This window comes from Pipistrellus kuhlii, unplaced genomic scaffold (assembly GCF_014108245.1).
Source record: "Pipistrellus kuhlii isolate mPipKuh1 unplaced genomic scaffold, mPipKuh1.p scaffold_m20_p_15, whole genome shotgun sequence".
NCBI classification, from domain to species: domain Eukaryota; kingdom Metazoa; phylum Chordata; class Mammalia; order Chiroptera; family Vespertilionidae; genus Pipistrellus; species Pipistrellus kuhlii.
This window is the reverse complement of record NW_023425460.1, coordinates 46,306,921-46,327,758: the sequence shown is the minus strand read 5'-3', so window position 1 is coordinate 46,327,758 and position 20,838 is coordinate 46,306,921. Positions and strand designations below refer to the sequence as shown.

The 20,838-nt window shown below is 64.4% G+C and overlaps 1 protein-coding gene across 2 annotated transcripts in view; it reads right to left on the bottom strand.

Annotated features, from left to right (window-relative positions):
- Window positions 1-3,947: 3,947 nt before the first annotated feature.
- Window positions 3,948-20,838, bottom strand: part of ADAM12 (ADAM metallopeptidase domain 12) — a 92,214-nt gene continuing 75,323 nt past the window's right edge. Inside the window, exons 13-24 of one of the 2 annotated variants that reach the window (XM_045582190.1) lie at window positions 20,723-20,812; window positions 19,502-19,697; window positions 16,281-16,389; window positions 15,988-16,186; window positions 14,248-14,325; window positions 12,772-12,880; window positions 11,407-11,539; window positions 11,043-11,151; window positions 9,787-9,813; window positions 9,474-9,653; window positions 6,762-6,889; window positions 3,948-6,118 (exon numbers count right to left, since the gene is read on the bottom strand). In XM_045582190.1, coding sequence (XP_045438146.1) covers window positions 6,058-6,118; window positions 6,762-6,889; window positions 9,474-9,653; window positions 9,787-9,813; window positions 11,043-11,151; window positions 11,407-11,539; window positions 12,772-12,880; window positions 14,248-14,325; window positions 15,988-16,186; window positions 16,281-16,389; window positions 19,502-19,697; window positions 20,723-20,812 — 1,419 coding nt within the window. In that variant the 3' untranslated portion in view covers window positions 3,948-6,057. The remainder of the gene's footprint in view (window positions 6,119-6,761; window positions 6,890-9,473; window positions 9,654-9,786; window positions 9,814-11,042; window positions 11,152-11,406; window positions 11,540-12,771; window positions 12,881-14,247; window positions 14,326-15,987; window positions 16,187-16,280; window positions 16,390-19,501; window positions 19,698-20,722; window positions 20,813-20,838) is intronic. The other variant, XM_036438015.2, reaches the window with a different exon arrangement.

Genomic DNA, 20,838 nt, shown 5'->3' with positions numbered 1-20,838 from the left:
CGGGGAGCTGAGACACGGAGGTGGGGGCTTTCACAGACACACAGTCCCCCTCCCCCCAGCGGTCCATGTCCACGTTCAGGGGTTCCTTACCGCAGCACAGCCGAGCCGCAGACGGCTGCCGACAGGGCCCCGTGGGACGTCTGTGAACACACTTGTCCACAAACCCGCGGGCATCTCCCAGGCGCCATGGTCTCCTGTCTTATTTTACCCAGGCGCTTAGAAACTCCGGTGGATACCGGTTTCATCAGATGTCTTCTTGGCATCTCTGTAACCATACGATGGCATGTTTCTTACAATCTATCCATCGGGAGACTGGGACTACTAGATTTAAACATGTTTCTATTGATTTTAGATGCTTCAGAGAGGAAGGAAGAGAGAGAGAGAGAGAGAGAGAGGGAAATATTGATGTGAGAGAGAAACATTGACTGGTTGCCTCCCACATGCACCCCGACCCGGGATTGAACCCATAGCCTGGGCTGTGCCCTGCCCGGGAAGGGAGCTGCCACCCTTTGGTGTGTGGGGTGGCGCTCTGATGACGGAGCCGGCCGGCCGGGCATGGATGGCTAGGTTTTGGCTGTTGAGCCATCCTTGTACCACGGAGGTCATCTCGCTGGGTTGGCATGGTCTCTGGATTCTGTCTGCTCACGTGCTGAGTGCCTCTGCTTTTTATCTTTTTCCTCAACGAGATTAGGTGGTAGTTTATCTCATGTTTTAATTTTCCCAAAGAAACCACCTATGGCTTTTTATTAGTTTTACTTTTTCTAATTATACTTTAAAAATAATTTTATTGATTTCAGAGAAGAAGGGAGAAGGAGATGGAAACTTCAATGATGAGAGAGAATCGGTGATTGGCTGCTTCCTGCACACCCCACCCTGGGGTTCAAGCTCACAATCTCGGCCTGTGCCCTGACCGGGATTGGAACCGTGACCTCCTGGCTCATAGACGGACGCTCAACCCCTGAGCCACACCAGCCGGGCTAATTTTTACTTTTTATTTTTTCCTTCTACCTCCACCCCCGCCCCCCTGATTTATTTATTTATTGATTCCTTTTGTAACTTTTTAGGGTGGATATTTCCTTTTTCTCTGTTTGTTAACATGTGAATTTAGAGTTATGGATTCCCCCTCAGCACTGAGCTACTTGTATTCCCATAGGGAGTTTCGTCAACTTTCCCCATGAAAAGATTCTTTTAAAACCCTCGTCTCTGGGCCACATCTCAGACCCCCGAACCGAAGTCTCAGGGGAGCGGACACGGCCTTGGGTCTCAGGGAGCGTCCAGCGAGTCCTCGCAGCTCAGGAGCGAGAGGGGGCCTCGGTGGTGTCGCCTGGGTGATCTACACCCCATCTTCCATTTGTCACATTTCCACGGCGGAGAACGGAAATATTCTCTGCTTCCAGTGCATTATACGCGGGGATTTGTCTGCAGTCCTTAGAATTTGAGTTTACTTTGCTACTTCACGTACAAAACGATACTTATACTTTCCACAGCCCCTTTGAAGTGTCTGCTTGAAGTGTTCCATTTGCTGTATGTCAGTTTTATCTACGCTATTAGCCACGTCTGAGGTCTTCTAAATAGTTACTTTCCCCCACTTGCCTTGTCCGGGAATATAAAGACCTCGTTCCCATTCTGTGTACCTATTTTTCTCTCTATCTGCTTCGGGTCTTTATGAAGATATTGATAGATGCAGTTTTTTTTTAACCACTGTAACCAGATTTCCATTTTGCTTAGCCTTTCATTCTGGGAAATGGCTCCTCTCTGCCTGCCTGCTCCCTGGCTCGCTCTCTCCTGTGGGTAAGATGAGCGGCAAGAGGTCTGCGTCCTCCTCCCCCTCCCACCCCGCGCCCACGTGTGCGTGGGAACCATCCTCCGGCTCGTCCTGTCACGTGACCAGTTCATGGGGTGGCAGCTGGCACCCGACCCCCGGCCCCCAGCTCACCATTCCTTAGTTCCTTGTGATGAGCTGTTCCGGAATCCCCTTCTGCACCCACAGGCGAGGGAGAACAGGGACACGGACACAGTTGGGGGCCACTCACAGTGACAGAGACAGAGCTCGGAGCTCACCTGAATACCGTTTATTGCTATAGTGTTCCCAACGATGGCTTCTCCCACAGAGACGGCGGCCGCGGCGCCTGGAGGACCCACGGGGGGTGGATGCACAGGAAGGGCCGGCAGCACCCCAGGCCGCGAGGGCACGCCGGGCCCCGCGGGGACGAGAGAGCCGGGCCGGCCCGGAGCGCTGGCCGCACCCCCCTCCCCCCACGCCCACGGCCTCCCCGCGGCTCCCGGGGCCCAGCTCTGCCCTCCTGTCCTCGCGGACGCCGAGGGGAGCGCGTTTCCTGACTGGATCCGCTTTCCAATCACCGTCCCGCTCCAGTGCCGGTCACCGGCCACGAACTCAGGCCCTCCCACGTCTGTGCAAAGCGAAAAGGACGCATCCCCCGGTCTGGGCCGGACGTGAGCGGCCCTGGGGCTGAGCACTCCCCCTGCCAGGGGGTCGCCCCGAGGCCACAGGGCCGGTTCCGAGGGCGAAGCGAGAACCAGTGCGGTTCGGGGTGTTCGGCCCGGAGGACGGGGCCGCACCCAGAACTAACCCAGAACATCGCCCCCAGGTCCGCGTTCCGGCCACCCCCGCCCGGCGTGGCCGATCACGCCAGTTTCACACGGGCGCCTCCTGGCTTTTCTCACAGGGAACAGGCTCTGAAGGCGGGACCAGAAGCCGCCACAGCTGGCCTCTTCACGGGAGGTGCGTGGAGCGGCCCCGCCTCACGGGCCTTCTTAGCCCGGCACTGGGGGCACTGGGGTCACGGGGGGGCACTGGGACAGGTGGGAAGGGAACAGGGGCCCCGGGAACCGGGGGCAACGCAGCTGAGGCCGGCCCTGCAACGTGGGAAGGAGACGAGGTGGTTGCTGCCACGCCGCCCACAGGCAGCCAGGCTGGGCAGAGGCCACGGCTGAGGTCACACTGGGCGCTGCATGGGCACTGGGAGGCTCCGGGAGGGCAGGCATTAGTGAGCTGGGCCGCTCGGGCTTGGCTGGTGGTTTGGTAGCTGGGAGACAGGACCCCCAAGCCAGCCTGGGCTCCCTGACCCCCCAGGGAGTGATCCAGGAAGATGAGCCTCAGGAGGAGACGGCAGGGCGGGGGTGCGGGGGTGCTGGGGGGTGCCCGTCGGCCTCAGTGGCTCAGATGCTCGGGAACATGGGGGGAGGGGCAGGGAGGCATCGGCAGGAGGCCCAGGCGGGGTGAGCCGGCCTCCCGGGACGGGTGATGACGGGTGTTGCTCTGCACAGCGGGGTCGCTCCTGGAGCGAAGGCTGCGGGGAGCAGGCCCTCTGAGGCTGGGTGAGGAGTTGTGCTCATGGGGCGGAGTGTGTTGCTCCCGTGGCTTCTGTGATGTCGGCCACGTGTGAGCCGGGGCCGTGCACACGGAGGGGGCGGCATTCAGACAACGGGAGACGTTGGGCGTGCTCCTCGCGGTGGCTACACACCCGTGTCCGTGTGCTGTGAGACAGCTTCCAGAAACACCGAGGGACGTGAACAACGGGCCGCTGGGAGGCTGGCCGCACCACGGGACGGACAGCGGCGGTGAGAGCGGGCAGGGAGGGCAGCCGCGGTCCAGGCCCTGGGCCGGCCTCAGCCCCAGAGCTCCGGGCGTGAGGCGTGGCTGCGTGGACACAGAGCTGGCTTTTGTTCCCCTCGGCACGAGGAGGTACGAGGAGGAAGGGGTAGTGCCCGGGGCCCGGCTCCTGGCTCCTGTCCTCCGGTGACGAACGGGAGTTACTGCTAAAGACGCTTTGTGTTTGCACATTAAGGACACCTACCGTGTTTCCCCGAAAATAAGACATCCTCCGAAAATAAGACCTAGCGCATGGAAAGATAAGACATCCCCTGAAAATAAGACCTAGCGCAACTTTGGGAGAAAAAATTAATATAAGACACTGTCTCATTTTCAGGGAAACAGGGTATTGCATCTTGGAAGTCCTGCCCCTTTAACATATCGTGCGGGCAGCAGGGGTGCGAGGCTAGAGCTGCAGGGATGGGGCTGCCGTGACTGCAGCCGTCCGGGGCCCGCGATGACGCGGGGATGGCTTCTCCGACGCAGCCCAGCCCACCCCCTCTTCCTCCCGCAGGAGGACTGGGGCGTCTCCACACACACACACACACACACACACACACACACACACCCTAAAAAGTCTGAGAACTTCTCCGCGTCTGTTTTGGCCTTAACACTGGTCCTGAGTGTAACTGCGGTCACAGCGACCCCGTGTCTGCTCGTGGGCAGTAACGCCGCCTGCCACGGCGCGGTGCTTCCAGGGAGTTAGTCCTGATGTCACGGCTGAGGAGCTGGCGGCATGCGTGTGTGTGTGCATGTGCGTGTGTGTGTGCACGTGTGCGCATGTGTGCCGTGGCCTCACCACCCACGGTCCCGAGTACCCTGTTGCCTAGATACCGAGGGGGGCTCGGGGGAGCTCGCTGAGGCCTCGTTTGCGGGCGGCAGACGGGGTCCTTGGTCCGCTCCGCCTCTGCTTCAGGCACTGACGACGGCTGCCGTGACCCCTGGGCCGTGGTCGGCAAACCGTGGCTCGCGAGCCACGTGCGGCTCTCTGGCCCCTGAGTGCGGCTCTTCCACAGAACACCACGGCCTGGGCGAGTCTGTTTGGAAGAAGTGGCATTAGAAGAAGTTTAAGTTTAAAAACTTGGCTCTCCAAAGAAATGTCGATGGTTGTGCTGGGGATAGTCGGCTCTGTGGGCTGCCGAGTTTGCCGACCGCTGCCCCAGGGGACAGCGCGGACGCGGGATTGTGCCTCGCCTGCCGTCGGACAGTGTCCGCAGGACGTCCTTGTGCAAATGGCTCTGCGGCAGACAGCTGGAGAGGAAGAGGCTGAGGGATGGCTCATGGCAGTGAGGATGAGGACGTCACCCATCTCGCTCTGTGATGCGCAACAGGCAGCTGCAAGTGTTCTTTCTGCAGCTGAGCCCGGACCATAGGACGCCTCCAGAGAACTTTCGAGTAACTTAGGGTTCTTCCTCCGATGGGTGCTAACATGTGATTTCAGACGCTTCAGAGAGGAAGGGGGGGGGGAGAACCCAGCACGGCGAACCCAGCAGGGCGTCTGGGTGCGGTTTTTGCAAGCGTAGGGCTTCCTTCGCCTGATCGTTAAGAAGCTGACCCCTGTGACAGCGGCTGTTTCTGTCTGTGGCAAGCATGTCAAACCCGTGGCCCGCGGGCCGCATGCCTTGTGTCTTTGGCCGGTTCTGTCAACCAGGCGTGGCCGTCCAGGTTCACAAAACTGTGAGGAGCCAGGAGAACGCGGTGATGGGGACACCACGGCGTCCGCATAAATTAATAACTTAGAGTACCTGAGGCAGCACCGAGCATCGGCCGCCGGCCGCAGATCGCATTCTCCGCCTCGAAGCCCAGGCTAGTGCCGAGCTTCCACGGAGCCGAACGGCAGCGCAGACTGTCCCCGGGGCTGTGCGGGGCTCCCCGGGGCTGTGCGGGCTCCCCGGGGCTGGTGCGGGGCTCCCCGGGATTGTGTGGGGCTCCCCGGGGCTGTGCGGGCTCCCTGGGGCTGGTGCGGGGCTCCCCGGTGCTGTGCGGGGCTCCCCGGGATTGTGTGGGGCTCCCCGGTGCTGTGCAGGGCTCCCCGGGATTGTGTGGGGCTCCCTGGGGCTGGTACATGCTCCCCAGGACTGGTGCAGGGACTCCCGGAGCCGATTGGCAGCACAGACTGTCCCCGGGGCTGTGCGGGGCTCCCCGGGGCAGGTACAGGGCTCCCCGGGGCTGTGCGGGCTCCCCGGGGTTGTGTGGGGCTCCCCGGGATTGTGTGGGGCTCCCCGGGGCTGTGCGGGGCTCCCCGGGGCTGGTGCGGGGCTCCCCGGGATTGTGTGGGGCTCCCAGGGGCTGTGCGGGCTCCCCGGGGTTGTGTGGGGCTCCCCGGGGCTGGTGCAGGGCTGGTACGGGGCTCCCCGGGGCTGGTACGGGGCTCCCCGGGGCTGGTGCAGGGGCTCCCGGAGCCGAACGGCAGCGCAGACTGTCCACAGGGCGGTGCCAGCTGCTCACTGGGAGGGCGCGGTGTGGGCGGGCCGGGTCTCGGGGGGTGGGCGCTTGGGAGCCGGTCTGCGTGGAGAGAGGAGGAAGAGGAGGAGGAGGAGGAGCAGGAGGTCACTGGGAGGGTAGGATTAGTCGGTGCCGGCGGGTTGAACACCCCCTCTCGGCTCCTGGTGTGTAACTCCGGACACCCCGAGCGGCTGGCCGTGAGCGAGGCCAGGAAGGCGCCCTGTCCTCGGGAAGGTGCGCGGTGACCCGGCTTCGGGACGTCCCTCAGGTGAGTCCCCAGGGGCTCCCAGAGCCAGGGGGCCACGGCAGCTGGGCTAGCCTCACTCCTCATGGTCCCCTCGCTCACCTGACCCCCGCCCCCGCCCCCCACTCCTCAGGACCCGGGGCGGGAGAGCCCCCGAGGGCTGGGTGCGTGTCCAGCCCTCACAACAGCATGCTCCGGGGGACGTGGCCTGTCTCACCAGCCGTAGCTCAGGTCCAGCCCAGCCTCCTGGGGGCCGGGGCCTGGCCGGGAGCCCCTGGACACACGCTGACTTCACACTCACCCTCCTTCTGGGGTTTTCCCGACTGCCCCTCCCCACCCTGCCTGGGAGGGCAGGGAGCGCGGCCCAGCCCCACCCTCCCGGTCCTGGAAGTCGGGGCTGATGTCCCAGCCCACACAGCGCAGGGGGGGAGGCGGGGAGAAGGCACATCTCACACCAACCTGAGGGGCGCCAGGCGGAGCCCCAGCTCCGGGCCCGGGGCGCGGGCGGGGGCGTGGGCGGGCCGGGCCGTCCTGCTCAGAGGCACTGCGGGCAGGGGCTTCTGCGGGGCGCTGGGCTTCCCGGCCGCCTGCAACGAGCCACACGTCGGATGTGAAGACACTTCAATTGTTTCTTAAAAGCACCCCCGGCCGGCGTGTCAGTGAGAGGAGCAGCCAGAGAGGCAGGAGCGGCCGAGGGGCACCTGGGCTTGGGTTTCGCCACCCTTTTCGGTGCGGGAAGTGGGAGTCCAAGGTCAACCCCGGCCCGGCACCAGGCGACCTTTGGCTTCCCGACCTCTCCCGTGACGCCGGGCTCCGTGAGGCCAGGCCTCAGGCAGGACCGTGCCGACTGCACAGCGCTGTCCACCGGGAGCCGCAGGAGGAGCCTGGTGCCGGCGGAGCCCGGGGGAAAGTCAACCCGAGACCGAAACAGCCCCTGGGGACCAGAGGCCGAACCCACTCCACCTGGCGGCTCCGGAGCCTGGTCCTCGCCTCCTGCTTCAGGCTTCCCTAACCCGCCCCAACGAGGGCACCTGGCCCGGGCATGCCGCGCTGCAGGCTGAGGGTGACTCAGGGGGTCGTGAGAAAAGGGAAGTGGGGTTCCCACTCGTGTCACGCACTGGGGCGAACAGCGCTGGAGCGAGCACCTCAGTGTGAAAAGCCACGAACTCGGAGGAACGGAAACGTCTGCCAGGCTGGGGGCAGGCCTTCCTAAGCACGGCGTGAGCCACGGCGCGGAGACGGAGACGGAAGGAGACGGTCTCCGGCCTGCGACAGGTGCTCCCCGCACGGAAGGGAGTGCGGACACCGCCCTGTGCCCCCGAGCGTGTGGGCGCGGAGAGGAGCGTCTCTGAACACAGAGACGGGGCGGATGAAGACGGGTGGGGGGCACAGAGCAGGGACAGCTCCCTGCAGCGGCCACGGGGTCCTCCTGCCGCCTGAGTGCCTTCTGCTGAAAATCCTCACGCGGAAAGGATGAAGCCCGCAATCAGCGTGCACACCCCCCCACATGCACACACACACATGCACACACCTCCACATGCACACACATGCACACACACATGCACACACCCCCACACGCACATACACACATGCACACACCCCTACATGCACACCCCACATGCACACACCCCCACATGCACACACACGCACACACCTCCACATGCACACACATGCACATACATGCACACCCCACATGCACACACACATGCACACACCCCCACATGTACACACACATGCACCCCCACATGCACACACATGCACACCCCACATGCACACACACATGCACACCCCACATGCACACACACACATGCACACACCCCCACATGCACACACACATGCACACACCCCCACACGCGCACACACACATGCACACACCCCCACATGCACACACACACATGCACACCCCCCACATGCACACACACACATGCACACACACACACACTGCCGTGCCACTGCCGGCTTCCTGAACTTTCTGCACAGACAAGCCGGGACACAGGAGGGCTGGCAGGTTCTCACGGGGATGGGCCCTTCCGGAAGCCACCCCGCTCAGCAGAGCCCACCCCGGCTGTTTCCCTGCTCCCTATTGTTCCACCGAAGGAGCTAATCTGACCGGCTCTCCCGAAGCCAGGGAGCCCGGTCCTGATAAGCCTGCAGGAGGAAACGCCACTTCCTCCCATTCTCCAGGGAACCCTGCAGCCAGGGCCCCGCCCCGCCCCGCCCCGCCCGCGGCCCCCAGCCCCGCGGCCTGAGCGGCGCCGAAGAGCACAGGGCGCTGCGGGGGGAGCGGCACTGCCACGCGGGATTCTGAGTTTCTCTGGAAAGCACGCCCCCCCCCCCCCAGATTGACAGCAATAATTGCATTTCGATCGGCAGCGTCCCAGGCGGCTCCTCAGATGTAATTTTCTCTGAGCAGAGACGCCTGCCTGAGCGTGGGCCTGCCGTGCTTTCAAAGTAAAAAGATGGGAGGAAAAGAAAAAAAGCCAGATCTGCGAACACTCACCCAAAGAAAACAAGTGCGGATACGATGACATGAAATAAAGCAGCTTTTAGCACAAAATGACACCGTCGCCGGGATGGGGGAAAATGGTAACATTTAAGACATCTACACCACAGAGGCAGAACCTAAGAGGCAAAGTTTTCCATTCCACTGGAAGGGCAAAATAGCGGTACTAGGCGACTGTGACAAATTCTGTACAAATACCGGAATCCTGAAAGCGGCCGCTTTCCACCGGCCAGGATTTTGGTACAGAACATACTAGTTGCGGAGCTAAAGAGGAACAATGCATGATGGTTAAAGGGCCAGTGCATGCTCCTGCACGGCGCCCTCCCTGCCCTGGTGACAGCGTCTCCCTCAGGGCACACGTGAGCGCCGCCCCACTGCTGTCCCCGGAACCTGCTTCCAGCCACGGGCCACACAAAACGACCCACGTAAAAACGACCGGCTGTGTTTGGTCAAACGCTTCATAACTCACCCCAGTGCCTGGCAGGGCCGGGCCACGTGATCTCCTGGGGCTTACACGGCCTGCCTCCCTGCGTGACCATCACACTTATCCCACCCCTTCCACCACCCTCCCCGGAGCCCAGAGAGGCACAAAAAGCAAAGCATTTGTCCAAGGTCAGACGCCCAGGCCCCAGACCTGGGCAGCCGTGAGGTCGTGGCGGAGGGCGTACCTGGGCCTGCCTGAGCGCAGGGGTGGCCGGCAGGGGTCTGGCGGGGACGCTGGGCGTGCGGGGCGCCTGGTGCAGGGTCGGGAGCACGCGCTGCGGGGAGGGGGGCCGGGGCCGGTCCGGGGCCTGCAGGGGCCTGCTGATGGCGACGTTCTGAGCCTGTGGCGGCCTCTTGGGATTGTCCTGCGGGGCCAGAGCAACAGCCAGGATACACGTCTCAGGAGTGTGAGTGATTCCCCGCTGGCCGGGGGCTCAGCGGCAGAGCGGGGCTCCCACACCCAGGGTCCCGGGTTTGATTCCGGCCAAGGGCACACACCTGGGTTGCAGGTTCCATCGCTGGTTCCTGGTTAGGGGCAGGTGTGGGAGGCAACCAATCAATTCTTCTTCTCCCCCTCCTCTTCCCTTTCTCTCTCCTCCTCTCTTCCCCCTCCTCCTCCTCCACTCCTCCTCCTCCTTAGCCTCCCTTCCCTCCCTTCCACTCTCTCAAAAAAATCAATGGAAAAACTACCCACAAATGAGGATTAATAAAAAAAGTGTGCCATTCCTCAAGGAATCGCCGAGGGGGAAGAGGGTGGAGTAAGGGACAGAGATCAAGGAGGTACGTGAGAGGGCGTCTTATGATTATTTATTTAGGCTTCAAATTCCAACGGGAGCACCCCTCCCGCCGGTCTGGAGAGAGGGACCCCTTCCAGGTGGGTTTTAAAGGGCCGGCTGACTAACAAACAGGCTCGAGACGCCCGACAAAGTGCCGGCAGGAAGGCCCGGGCCAGACCCAGGGCACGGAAGAAGGACTCAGCTCAGCGCCCGAGGCGGCGAGCAGCCAGGACAGTGCTGGTGTGGGGCTCTGCGCAGTGCACGGTCTCAGCGGTCAACGAGGACGGACGGACAGACGCAGCTCAAGTCTGTGCCTCGGCCCCCTGCCCGCTCCCCCGCCCTCCTCTCTTCCCTTCTTTTTACAAACAGCTTTCCCTACATGCACTTGAACGTGATTAATTGCATATATTTAAAACGTGCAATTTGGTAAAAATTGACATATGTCCACACTCATGCAACCATCACAGAAGCGAGATAATGAACACATCCATCACCCGAGAGACTCCCGCTCCCGCCTCCCGCCTGTGCGCGGACCTGCTTCCTGTCTGTGAGTGAGTCCGCTCCCCCAGCCTTTCCCACAACGGCACCACCGCTCTGTCTGCTCCGGCTCCGTCCCTGGCTCACCGTGTCCAGGCCCGTCACCCTGGGTGTCAGTGGTTCCTCCTCTCCGCCGAGCCCAAGCCCCGTGTGCACCCACCTCTGCTGCTCCCTTCCCCTGCCCCTGCCCCTGCCCCTGCCCCTGCCCCGCCCCTACCCCTGCCCCTGCCCCTGCCCCGCCCCTGCCCCTGCCCCTGCCCCTGCTCCCAGGGCCCGGAGAGCTTCCGTGGGGCACAGCAAGCCCCTCCGGCCCCTGCCACCACCTGCACCGGGACCCGGGGCTCAGAGCCGCCCCTCCCTGCACCGGGACCCGGGGCTCAGAGCCGCCCCTCCCTGCACCGGGACCCGGGGCTCAGAGCCGCCCCTCCCGGCACCACTCACCGTGGCGGAGCTGGAGGGCGCCGGCTTCCTCAGGCCGCCTTTGCTGAGCGGCGCCAGGGGAGCCTGGCCGGGCTGGCAGCCGCCGGGGGGCCGGGCGGGGCGCACGCACCTGCAACACAGGCACCGGCTCGCCAGGGCGCTGCCTCACCCCGGTCACCGGCTCTCAGACAGGGGCTGATGCCCACAGCCCGCTGGGTAACCGTGCCAGTGTAACATCACCCGCACTCTCTCAGATTAACAATCACACTGATTTCCTCCCCCAGAGCCCTCCGAGTCTGGTGAGCCAGTGAGAACCCCCCCTGCTCTGCGGAGAGGGCGGCCTGGCGCCCCTGATGGCCCTCTGGGGAGACCCCCGCCCCCGGACCTGAGCTTCTCCAGGGTCTTCTGGTCTGTGAACAGCAGCCGGACCAGCGTCTTCCTTTTGAGATACACGGCGAGCCCGGCGGCGAGCAGGCTCAGGACGCTGGCCAGCACGCCGGCGGCGAGGCCGCGGTGACCTGGAACGACACCGCCATCAGGCGCGGGCGGCGGGCGCAGGGACACACCGGACCTGACAGCGACAGCCGGGGGCCCGGGGGAGGAACGGGAGGAGCGCCGCCGAGGGAGCTCAGAGGCCGGGGCGAGGTTCGGGCTGCGCTGTCACTCACTGCCCACCGCGCGCGGGGCCCTGGCAGGAGGGCGGCGGGAGGCCCCTCTGAGGTCCCGGGTCCCCAACTAAACCCTGTCCAGCCCCCTCGCACCCGGGCTCCTGCCTCCTCTCACTCGCTTTATTCCCGTGTTTGTTCAGAGTGAGACGCCTGAGCCTGGAGCGTCACATTGACGACGGGGAGAAACAAGGGGAGGGAGACCTCAGCTGACCGCCGTGCCCACCCACGGGTGCAGTGGTGGCATCAGGGACGTAGGGTCAGCTCCGGGCAAACCCTTTCTCTGGGAGGAGGCGGTTTATGGTCTCCATGGGAACGCCCCTCCTGTGAGCTGACCCATGTGGCACGGAGACCCCATGTGACCCCGGGGCCCGGGGCGGAGCAGCTTTAGCTGCACTGAGCTCCCTGGGAGCCACTGGGTGCTCCCGGAGACCGTGAGGGGGCTTCCCACAGTAGGTGTGCGGGGGCTGCACACAGTGGGTGCGTGGCCGCCCTTTCCGGCTTCGGCCAGGTGCTTGCTGGCTGCAGCCCCGAGGCAGGGCTCCCACCACGGGGGAGGGAACCCCTCGCCCCCTCGCTGCCTCTGGACTTGGTCTCGGCCGACGCGTCCTATCAGGCCGTCTGGGCCCGAGGCCGCCGACTCATTTGTCAGTGTCACCGAACCTCCGCTCTGGCCGCCGGCCGAGCCGCCCTCCGTGGCCGGCCTCAGAGGCGGACAGGACGGGAGGGCAGCCCGCGCCCGTGGCCGTGGCGCCTGCACGTGCAGCTGCTCCGCGGAGAAGCGGCTGCCCTTCCCCGCGGGGTCTCCGAGGGCGTTAAGCGCCCTCCCGGCCGGGGCCCGGGCTGGCCTTCAGCGTCCGCCGGAGAGTGACCTCCGCTGAGAAAAGCGGTGCCCCCCTGCGGCCCCCCAAAGCAGCGAGGGCCTCCGGAGGGACTGGTGAGGACCTTGGAGAATTTGGGAACAGAGAGGCCTCCGGCCGTGCCAGGTGCTCGCGGGGTCCCCACTGGGGTTCCCGCTCCCGGGGGTCTCCCTGCCCGTCCCCTGCCCCGCCCCCCTCCCCCCCCCCGTCGCCGTCCCCGCCCACCTGCTTGCCGGACGGGGCCGCTGTCCGTGCTGCCTCCGAAGCCGGACCTGTCGCAGAAGGGGGGCGCCCAGTGGGCCTCGCAGTGGCAGTTCTTCCTGTTGTTACACACCTGCGGGCCGCGGGGGGTGGGGGGGGCGGACAGGGAGGGAGGAGCAGAGTTAGGGCGCAGCGTCCCAGGGGCAGAGGCGTCCCTGAGCCCTCACCGGGTGCCACGGCCAAGCAAAGCCTGAGCTCTGGCCCCTGGAGCCGGATCGGCGAATGCCGTCCGCTCAGCACCACCGGGGCCGGGCCCGCGGCTACACGTGGCCATGACCCGCCGGCCACAGCGGTCAGAGGGCCACGGAGGCGGCAGGGCCCCTCCTCTGCCCCAGGCCCTTTTCCTTTTCGATTAAAACATGTTGTATTTTTTTTGTGGATTCAGAGAGAAGAAGGGAGAGGGAGAGGGAAACGTCGATGAGAAACATCGACCGGCGGCCTCCTGCAGGGCCCCTGTGGGGACTGAGCCCGCACCCGGGCACTGCCCAGCGGCAGCGGCACCCCCAGGGGCGGTGGCACTGCGCCCCCTGTGGTCACAGCTCAACAGTAACCCAGGCAAACCCCTCCCTGATACAATCCCTGGCGGGTGTCTGCGAGTTTTACCAACGGGATTCAGAGCGTGACTCCTGCGGAAGAGGCTCAGAAAAACCCACGGAGCCCTGGCACATCGGGACGGATGCGGTTCCACTGGAGACGATGAAATCGCTCCGGAGAAATAAATCACGTTTTAAACAATCAGTGTCCCCTTTCCCTGGAGACTCTCTGGACCAAACTAACGGGCTGTTCCGTCGAACCCGCCGCTGGGACTTGGGGACCGCGTGGCGGGTTCTGTCCCCTCTGAGTGAATGCCTTCCGGAGGGGTGTCCGCCACGACACCCATGTGAGTCTCTGCTGTTAAAGGAACGGCTGTTTGGAATGTGGGAGCCTCTTCAGGAAGGATGGTTAGGGGTACGACTGCTTTAAGACGACAAAGTCTTTTGTGTAAAAAAAAAAAATCACAGAATGTTCATTTGAAAGTGAATGATGGCTCTGTTGGATTTTTTGTAAAATAAGAATCCCATTTGTACAAAAGGGTCAAAGAAAATGGATGTCTTTAGAAGAAAGCATTGAGAAGAGACTGCTATGTTTCTAAGAAGTTACGGGCAGCCGGCTGGTGAGAGTCAGTGTTTGAGCATCAACCTATGAACCAGGAGGCCAGGGTTCCATTCCCGGTGAGGGCACAGGCCCTGGTTGCAGGTCCGACCCCCAGTACAGGGCGTGCAGGAGGAGCCGGTCCATGATTCTCTCTGATCATGGATGTCTCCTCCCTCTCCCTCTCCCTCCCTCTCTGAAATCAATAGAAATATATTCTATAAGAAGTGACGGGTTGCAAACACCTTGGCAAATGAAGGAGTGGGTGCTTAGGGCGGATGGCGGGCTGGGCAGGGGCCGTGGACTCACCCCTCTGCCATGGCACTGCCTCGCACACTCGTGGACACCGAACACGCTGATGTTCTGACACCGGCGATTGAGGCAAATCTACGGAGCAAACAGAGCAGGAGTCTCAGTCCCTCACCGGCCCATGCCACACGGGTCCGGGGCGTCCAACCGGAAAGCAAGGGGGCGTCTGGGGAAGCCGATCTGGCCGTGAACATGGATGCGGGCTTCACGTGACACAGACACGGGTCCCCATGCTCGTGGTCTCCACACTCAGCACAGGCCAGGACCCAGGTCCACAGGGACCCTTGTGTCCCTTCCCACGTCGGTGGCATTTTATGTGGTTTCGGCCAGTCCTGCGTGGACGCTCACCGGTTTCCTCGTGGCTTTGTGAGTGCTTGCCGCCACACCTGCATGCTGGGCGTTTGCTTTTTCTCCATTAAAAGGCACGAGAGAGAGAGAGACACGCGGTGAGTCCCTGCCCTGGGGCCCGGTGGACTCAGAGGCAGGAGTACAGGGTCCGGGTCCTCTAAGGGGGACAGCGAACACCGGGCGCTGTCCCACACGCTGACTGACGGGCACTATCGCCGAGGACAGGAACCACGCCAGACGTGCTCAGCGGGGGCCAGGCGGCCGGGCCTCCTGCTTCCCGGGCCCTGGCCGGGGGGCGGCCTGCGCGGAGGGACCTGGCCGGTCCAAAGAGCTGTGCTCCCTCTCAAAGGGCGGACACACTCCGGACTCCGGGGTCAGCCCCGGGGCTCCCACAGCTGCCCCGGCGCAGCGGAGTCCCAGGGAGGGCGTCTGGCTCTCGGGTGGCGGCGCACTTTGTAATCACGGGGACCTTCCTGAGGGACATGCTGGGTCTGACCCCAGTGGCGTGCAAGGCGCGGTTCGCTCGGCTCAGCTCCGAGGCTGGCGGTGACCGTGGCCGCGGGGACTGTCCCGTCACAGCTGACGAAGGACGGAACCTTCAGGAGCCCGTGTTCATCTGCTCCGCTCTCCTCTGAGCCCACGGCCAGGCTGCGAGGGGCCCTGCCTGCAGAGACGGAGCCACGCCCGCCGGCCGCTGCCCGTGGAGGAAAACTCATTGCAAACCCGGTGCCCGCCTCGGTGCTCAGGCGCCATCCGGCGCCAGGGCCCGGGGGTGCACAAGCCAGCCGTGGCGAAGGAGGCCCCCGTGTGTCTGCCGGGTCCCTGCATCATGCTGGTCCGGGGACGCGCTGGCTCAGGGGCAGGAGGGAGGGGCTGATGGAGGGAATGTCTGCCCACGGAGTCCTGTCTACCCCGTGACCACCGAGGGAGTGCTTCACAGCGTTTTTAAAACGGGTCCTCAGTAAGCACGTGGGGTTGGCTCATCTTCGTCCCTAGAACATGTCTCTGAAAATACACCTGCCTTCCGCTTCCACGTCCAGGTGAGAACAAGCCCCCGAGGTCCCTATGCCAGGAACCAAGGCCACTTCCCAAAACAACACCAACTGCTGCCGCATTTCTCTCCAGAGCAACTTCCGGCTGGAACCTCCGGGACTCCCAGGTGGGAAGTGACCTGGTAACACTGAAGGGGCCAGAGCAGGAGCTGGCTTCCCCAGACCAAATCCCGTGGCCAGCCGGGACCAGCAATACTGACGTCCTCCTCCGGGGGCCAGGACTGGGTGCTGAGGCTAGGTCCCGAGCGGGCGGGGCTGGGGAAGCACAGGCCCTGAGCCTCAGTCCCGCAGACAGCGTTTCCCAGGCCCGGGCGCCCGGGCCCCGTGCTCGGGGTCTTACCTTCCCGTCCGCGCACTTGGTGCCGGCCAGCACCAGCCCCGGGTCCGGCATGTCGTCGCCCAGATACACGTGGGTCCCGCGGCACAGGATCCGGCCGCCTTCCTGCAGGGGGATGTTGGTCTCTATGGAAACCGCGTTGGTGCCGATGACCGGCCGGCTGGCGCCTCCTTGGCACTGGATCTTCCCGCACTTGGCGTCTCTGGGAGGGAGGGCGGCACAGACAGGCCCCGAGGGCGTTGGGAGGCGCCGGGGCCGGGCCGGGCTGGGCGCCGGCGGGGTCGGGGGTTCCATACCTGGTCTCGCACTTGGCGAAGGAGCTCTTGGCGTCTTTGCCGCAGTTGCCGTAGGGGTCACCAGCCGAGTTGACCCTCTCAAAGCAGATCCCGGGGGCGGGCTTGGCGCCTGAGGGCATGCGGAACTCGGTCAGGCCCGCACTGGCCCGCAGTTCCCGGGACCTCTGGGCTCTCACGTTCGGGGGAAGGGCCCCTCTGGAGGACTCGCCCCGGGGTCCGGCTGACCCCTGACCAGCCGGCACCCCGGCCGCTCCTGGCCAAGCACACATTTCCCAGCTCAGGACTGAGGCCTGGCCGTCAGGAGGGCCAGGCATCTGCTTTGAATCTTTTTATCATTTAATTGTTGGGAGACTTGGAAGCAGGGCTATTTCGTGAAATATCACGGACTCAGACGAGCCCACTTCCAAAGGGCATGGTGCGTGGGGGCGGCAGCCGGCCGGCCGGTAAGGCCATCTGGGTGGAGCCGCAGGGCCGGGGAGCCAGGACCTTGGCCAGGTCCCGTGGGAGGGCGGGGGTGCGGGGTTTGCGGGGCAGGAACCGGGGACGCCCGGCGCTCCGAGCATTGGGGACGGACGGGAAAGGAGATGCTGCCCCGCCCGGCAGTGAGGCTTCCTTTTCTGGATCCTGAAAGCAGATGTGAGCTGCCCCCTGGAACAGCGTGACGGCTCTCAGCCCGAGCCCTGGCCTGGCCTGGCCTGGCCTGCGGGGAAGGCCCCCGCCCGGAGCCCAAGGGCCTGGGGAAGCGTGTCCCTCGCAGCATCGGCTGAGCCAGCACCTGACGTGAGCGGATGGCGAGGAGCAGCTGACACACGAGAGACAGGGTGCTGGACACGGGCCTCTGCTCCCAGCACCGGTCCCCGCTCCCGGCAAGCAGAGCCGCTGCCCTTGCCTGCGGGGCACGGCTCCGAGGGCGGGAAACGGCCTTCCCATCGCCTGGCCCATGACGACTCGGGACACCTCGTCTCTGACGCCGGCCTGGTTGACTGCACTGCCCTCCCAGCCGGGCCTGTCTCTTTCATGCACCCCCTGATACCCTGTATCAGTGCCTCCTGCAGCCCAGGACTCGGGGTCTTGCTCCCTCGCTGGTGAGCAAACACAGTCACACCTGAGGTGCAGTCTGAATGCACCAGCACCCGGTGTGCACCCAGTACGTGAGCACGTGTGACGTGTTACCCAGGACAGATGCCACGTCAGGGCAGCACGCCCCGCGGCAAGCAGAGAGCTCCCGTTTCACAGACGAGGCGAGATGCGGCGGAGAGATCTGCCCAGGTCACCGACCAGCAAGTGGCGGCAGAAGACAGACCCCACAGGCCCCGTCCTGATTTCAGAACCTCACATGCAGAGGGGACCCTGAGACGTTTCAGAAGCTGAGCAGCAATGTCCGGTCTACGTGCAGGACACCCTGGGCCCGTGGTCCGCAAACTGCGGCTCTGGAGCCACATGCAGCTCTTTGGCCCCTTAAGTGTGGCTCTTCCACAAAACACCACGGCCTGGGCGAGTCTATTTTGAAGAAGTGACGTTAGAAGAAGTTTAAGTTGAAAAAATTTGGCTCTCCAAAGAAATGTCAATCGTGCTGTTCCTATTTGGCTCTGTTGGCTAATGCGTTTGCCGACCACGGGTGTAGGCACCCCCCCCCCCCCCCCGCCCAGGCGGAGGCCCCCGGCTGCAGGCGGGAGCGGGGAGCAGCCAGGAGCCGGGCGGGAGGTGCAGCCCCAGGCAGCCCGGCCTCTGGCCTCTCCCCTGACCACAGGGACACAGAGTTCAGCGCAGGTCACGTCCTGTGGTGCTGGCTTGTGGGAAGGCCAGTCCGTGAGTCAGAGGCTGGTGTGTCCGCCTGTCTGGCTCCCTCTCTCTGGTCAGGCAGCCTGAGAGGGGCTGAAGCGGTGAGATAATGGCCACCGGGCTTGGGCACCATGAGTCAAGGCCTCGCCAGCTGAGTCACAGTGCGGCAGAGGCTCCGAGCACGCTGCGGGCGCCATCGGCCCTCCCCTTGGCCCCGGGGCCGGATGCCCCAATACCACAGGCACCGAGCGCTCCTCCCCCTGGGAAGGCGCCAGGGCCGGCTCCGGCCGCCGATGCTCCCGGGCGGAGCGCTGACACACCCTGTAACTGAAGCACCGGAGGGACCGCGGCTGCGGAAGGGCCGGCGGCCGGCCACGAGGACGCTGTGGCCATGGAGACTTGGCCGGCAGCGGTGGCCACTGACCCCAGGCGACCTCACTGGCTACCGGGCGTCTGAAGTCACCAGTCCATTCAGAGCCCGTACAGCCATCTGGCCTGTATAGCGAGTGCCTACCTTATGCTTGTCATCGCAAACAATTCCCTGAGCGGGGGCCTGGCCAGCGTGGCTCAGCGGCTGAGCATTAACCTCCGGACCAGGAGGTCACAGTTCCATTCCAGGTCAGAGCACAGGCCCGGGTTGCGGGCTCTGTCCCCAGTGTGGGGTATGCAAGAGGCACCCGATCAATGATTCTCTCTCATGGATGTTTCTCTCTCTCTCCCTCTTCCTTGCTCTCAGAAATCAATTTTAAAAAAGAAAGAAAAAATATACTAGAGCCCAGTGCATGAGTTCATGCACGGGTAGTCTGGCCAGTGGGGCCAGCCAGGGGGAGGGGCTGTGGGTGGTTGGCCGGCCGGCCCCGCTCCCTGGTCGAACTCCTGGTCGAGGGGACAATTTGCACATTTGCCTTTTATTATACAAAGGTAAAAAGGAATTCACCAAGCCTGAGGCCCCAGACCTCACCGCTGCCTGGGGGACCTCCCAGCCCAGCAGCAGGGAGCTGGGAGGGGGGTTGGGGCCTGGCCGGTCTGTAGATGGAGCACCACGGGCCCCTCTCCTCCTGCCCCAGTGCCCCTAGACGCCGAGGCTCATTGGAAGAGCCGAGCGTGAGCCGAGGCCTGGTCAGCGGTCCTGCTGCACCCACACGGCCTGGCTCCTCCCAGGAAGTGCCCAGTGCGGAGGGCAGGCTGGGCTGGGAGGGGGCTCCGTGCCAGGACCCAGCCAGGGTGCCCCTGTCCTTGTTCTCCCTGCTCCCCCAGCCTGTCTGAGGGAGGGGCCACGGCTGATCCGTCCCTGGCACCCACGGGCACACAGTCGGTGCTCACACATCTCTGACTGGATGGCTCTGATGTGCCCGTGCCCGGCAGGCCCAGCCCCACCAGGGGGCCAGTTTCTCCCGCGCACAGTGGGCCCCCATGCCCCGACCGGAGACGTCGCCTACCTGCCCCCCAGAGCGTGACGCACTGCTGCTCGTGGGTCTGGCAGACGCCGTTGTAGCAGTAGCCGTCCAGGCCGTGGCACGGGTGTCCGTCGTGGAGGTACACGTTGGCCGGGCAGTGTGGGCCGGCCCCCGAGCAGAACTCCGGGAGGTCGCAGGCGTGGCTGGCGCCCCTGCAGGCCGTGCCCGCCGGCTTCAGCTGGAGGAGAGGGCGGTGAGCACGGCTCTGCCAGAGGGGCGGGTGCCCGCAGCCCCCTCAATGGACCGAGGCCGTTCTCCGTGTCACCTAAGCTGTAAAGCCAGGCCCTCTCGGCAGAGGGCGTCCCTGAGTGACACTCCAGCTCGGGGGCCAGGGCTGTCCCCTGTGAGGGGTCCAGAGCAGCCTTGTGGGCATTGGCAGCAGTAGGGGTGTCTCCGGGCAGACAGACGGGCCGGCGGGGGCGTGGCCGGAGGACTCGCTGACTCTTAGGAGGGAGAGCTGCGGCCCCTGCCCTCTCTGAGGGGTCTCGGCCGGCAGCGCTGGCATTTGCCGGCAAGCTGACAAAACTAGTCCCACGGGCACCAAAGCCACGGCTACTTCACGCCACCCCACCGCGGCGGGGCCTGTCTGCGGGCGTTGGGGGGTGAGGTGCGAGGAACAAGGCGGGCAGGGGGGCAGCAGGAGCTCCGGCCTCGCCTCCTCCCCGTGGCTGAGACGCTCAGGCCCCGGGGCTTGTCTGAGGCTGCAAGGCCAGGGCCCTCCCGCCTCACCCCCTTCAGAGCAGCTCCGGCCGCCAGCTGCCCCGGGCGGGCCGGGCCGCTGTGCTCGCGGCCTTGTCAGTGACCGCGGGCGGGAGGGGAGAGGGCGCCAGAAACAGAACTGCATTGCAATGAGCTCCGGACTCAGGAGGCTCCGCAGCAGAATGCCCAGATCAACGGCTTCATTAAAAAATGAAAGGCTGGCGTGGCTGGCCTGGCTCAGTGGGTGAGCGTCGACCTAGGAGCCAGGAGGTCACGGTTCAATTCCTGGTCAGGGCTCAGGCCGGGGGTGTGGGCTCCATCCTCTGTAGCGGGCGTGCAGGAGGCAGCCGATCCATGACTCTCTCTCATCACTGATGTTTCTCTCTCCCTCTCCCTCTCCCTTCTTCTCTGACATCCATTAAAAACAAAACCTGCCACCCGTGCATGCTGTGGAGCTGCCCGCAGCGGCGTGGGGGGAGGAGGGGGAGGACGGGCAGGACTCACCTGGCAGTGCTCGCAGCACAGCCCGTGTGCGCAGACGGCGCCCGGCGTCAGGGTGCAGGTGGAGGCGTTGCAGCAGTGGTTGGTGCATTCCTGCGAGGACAGGGTGTTGGACGGGG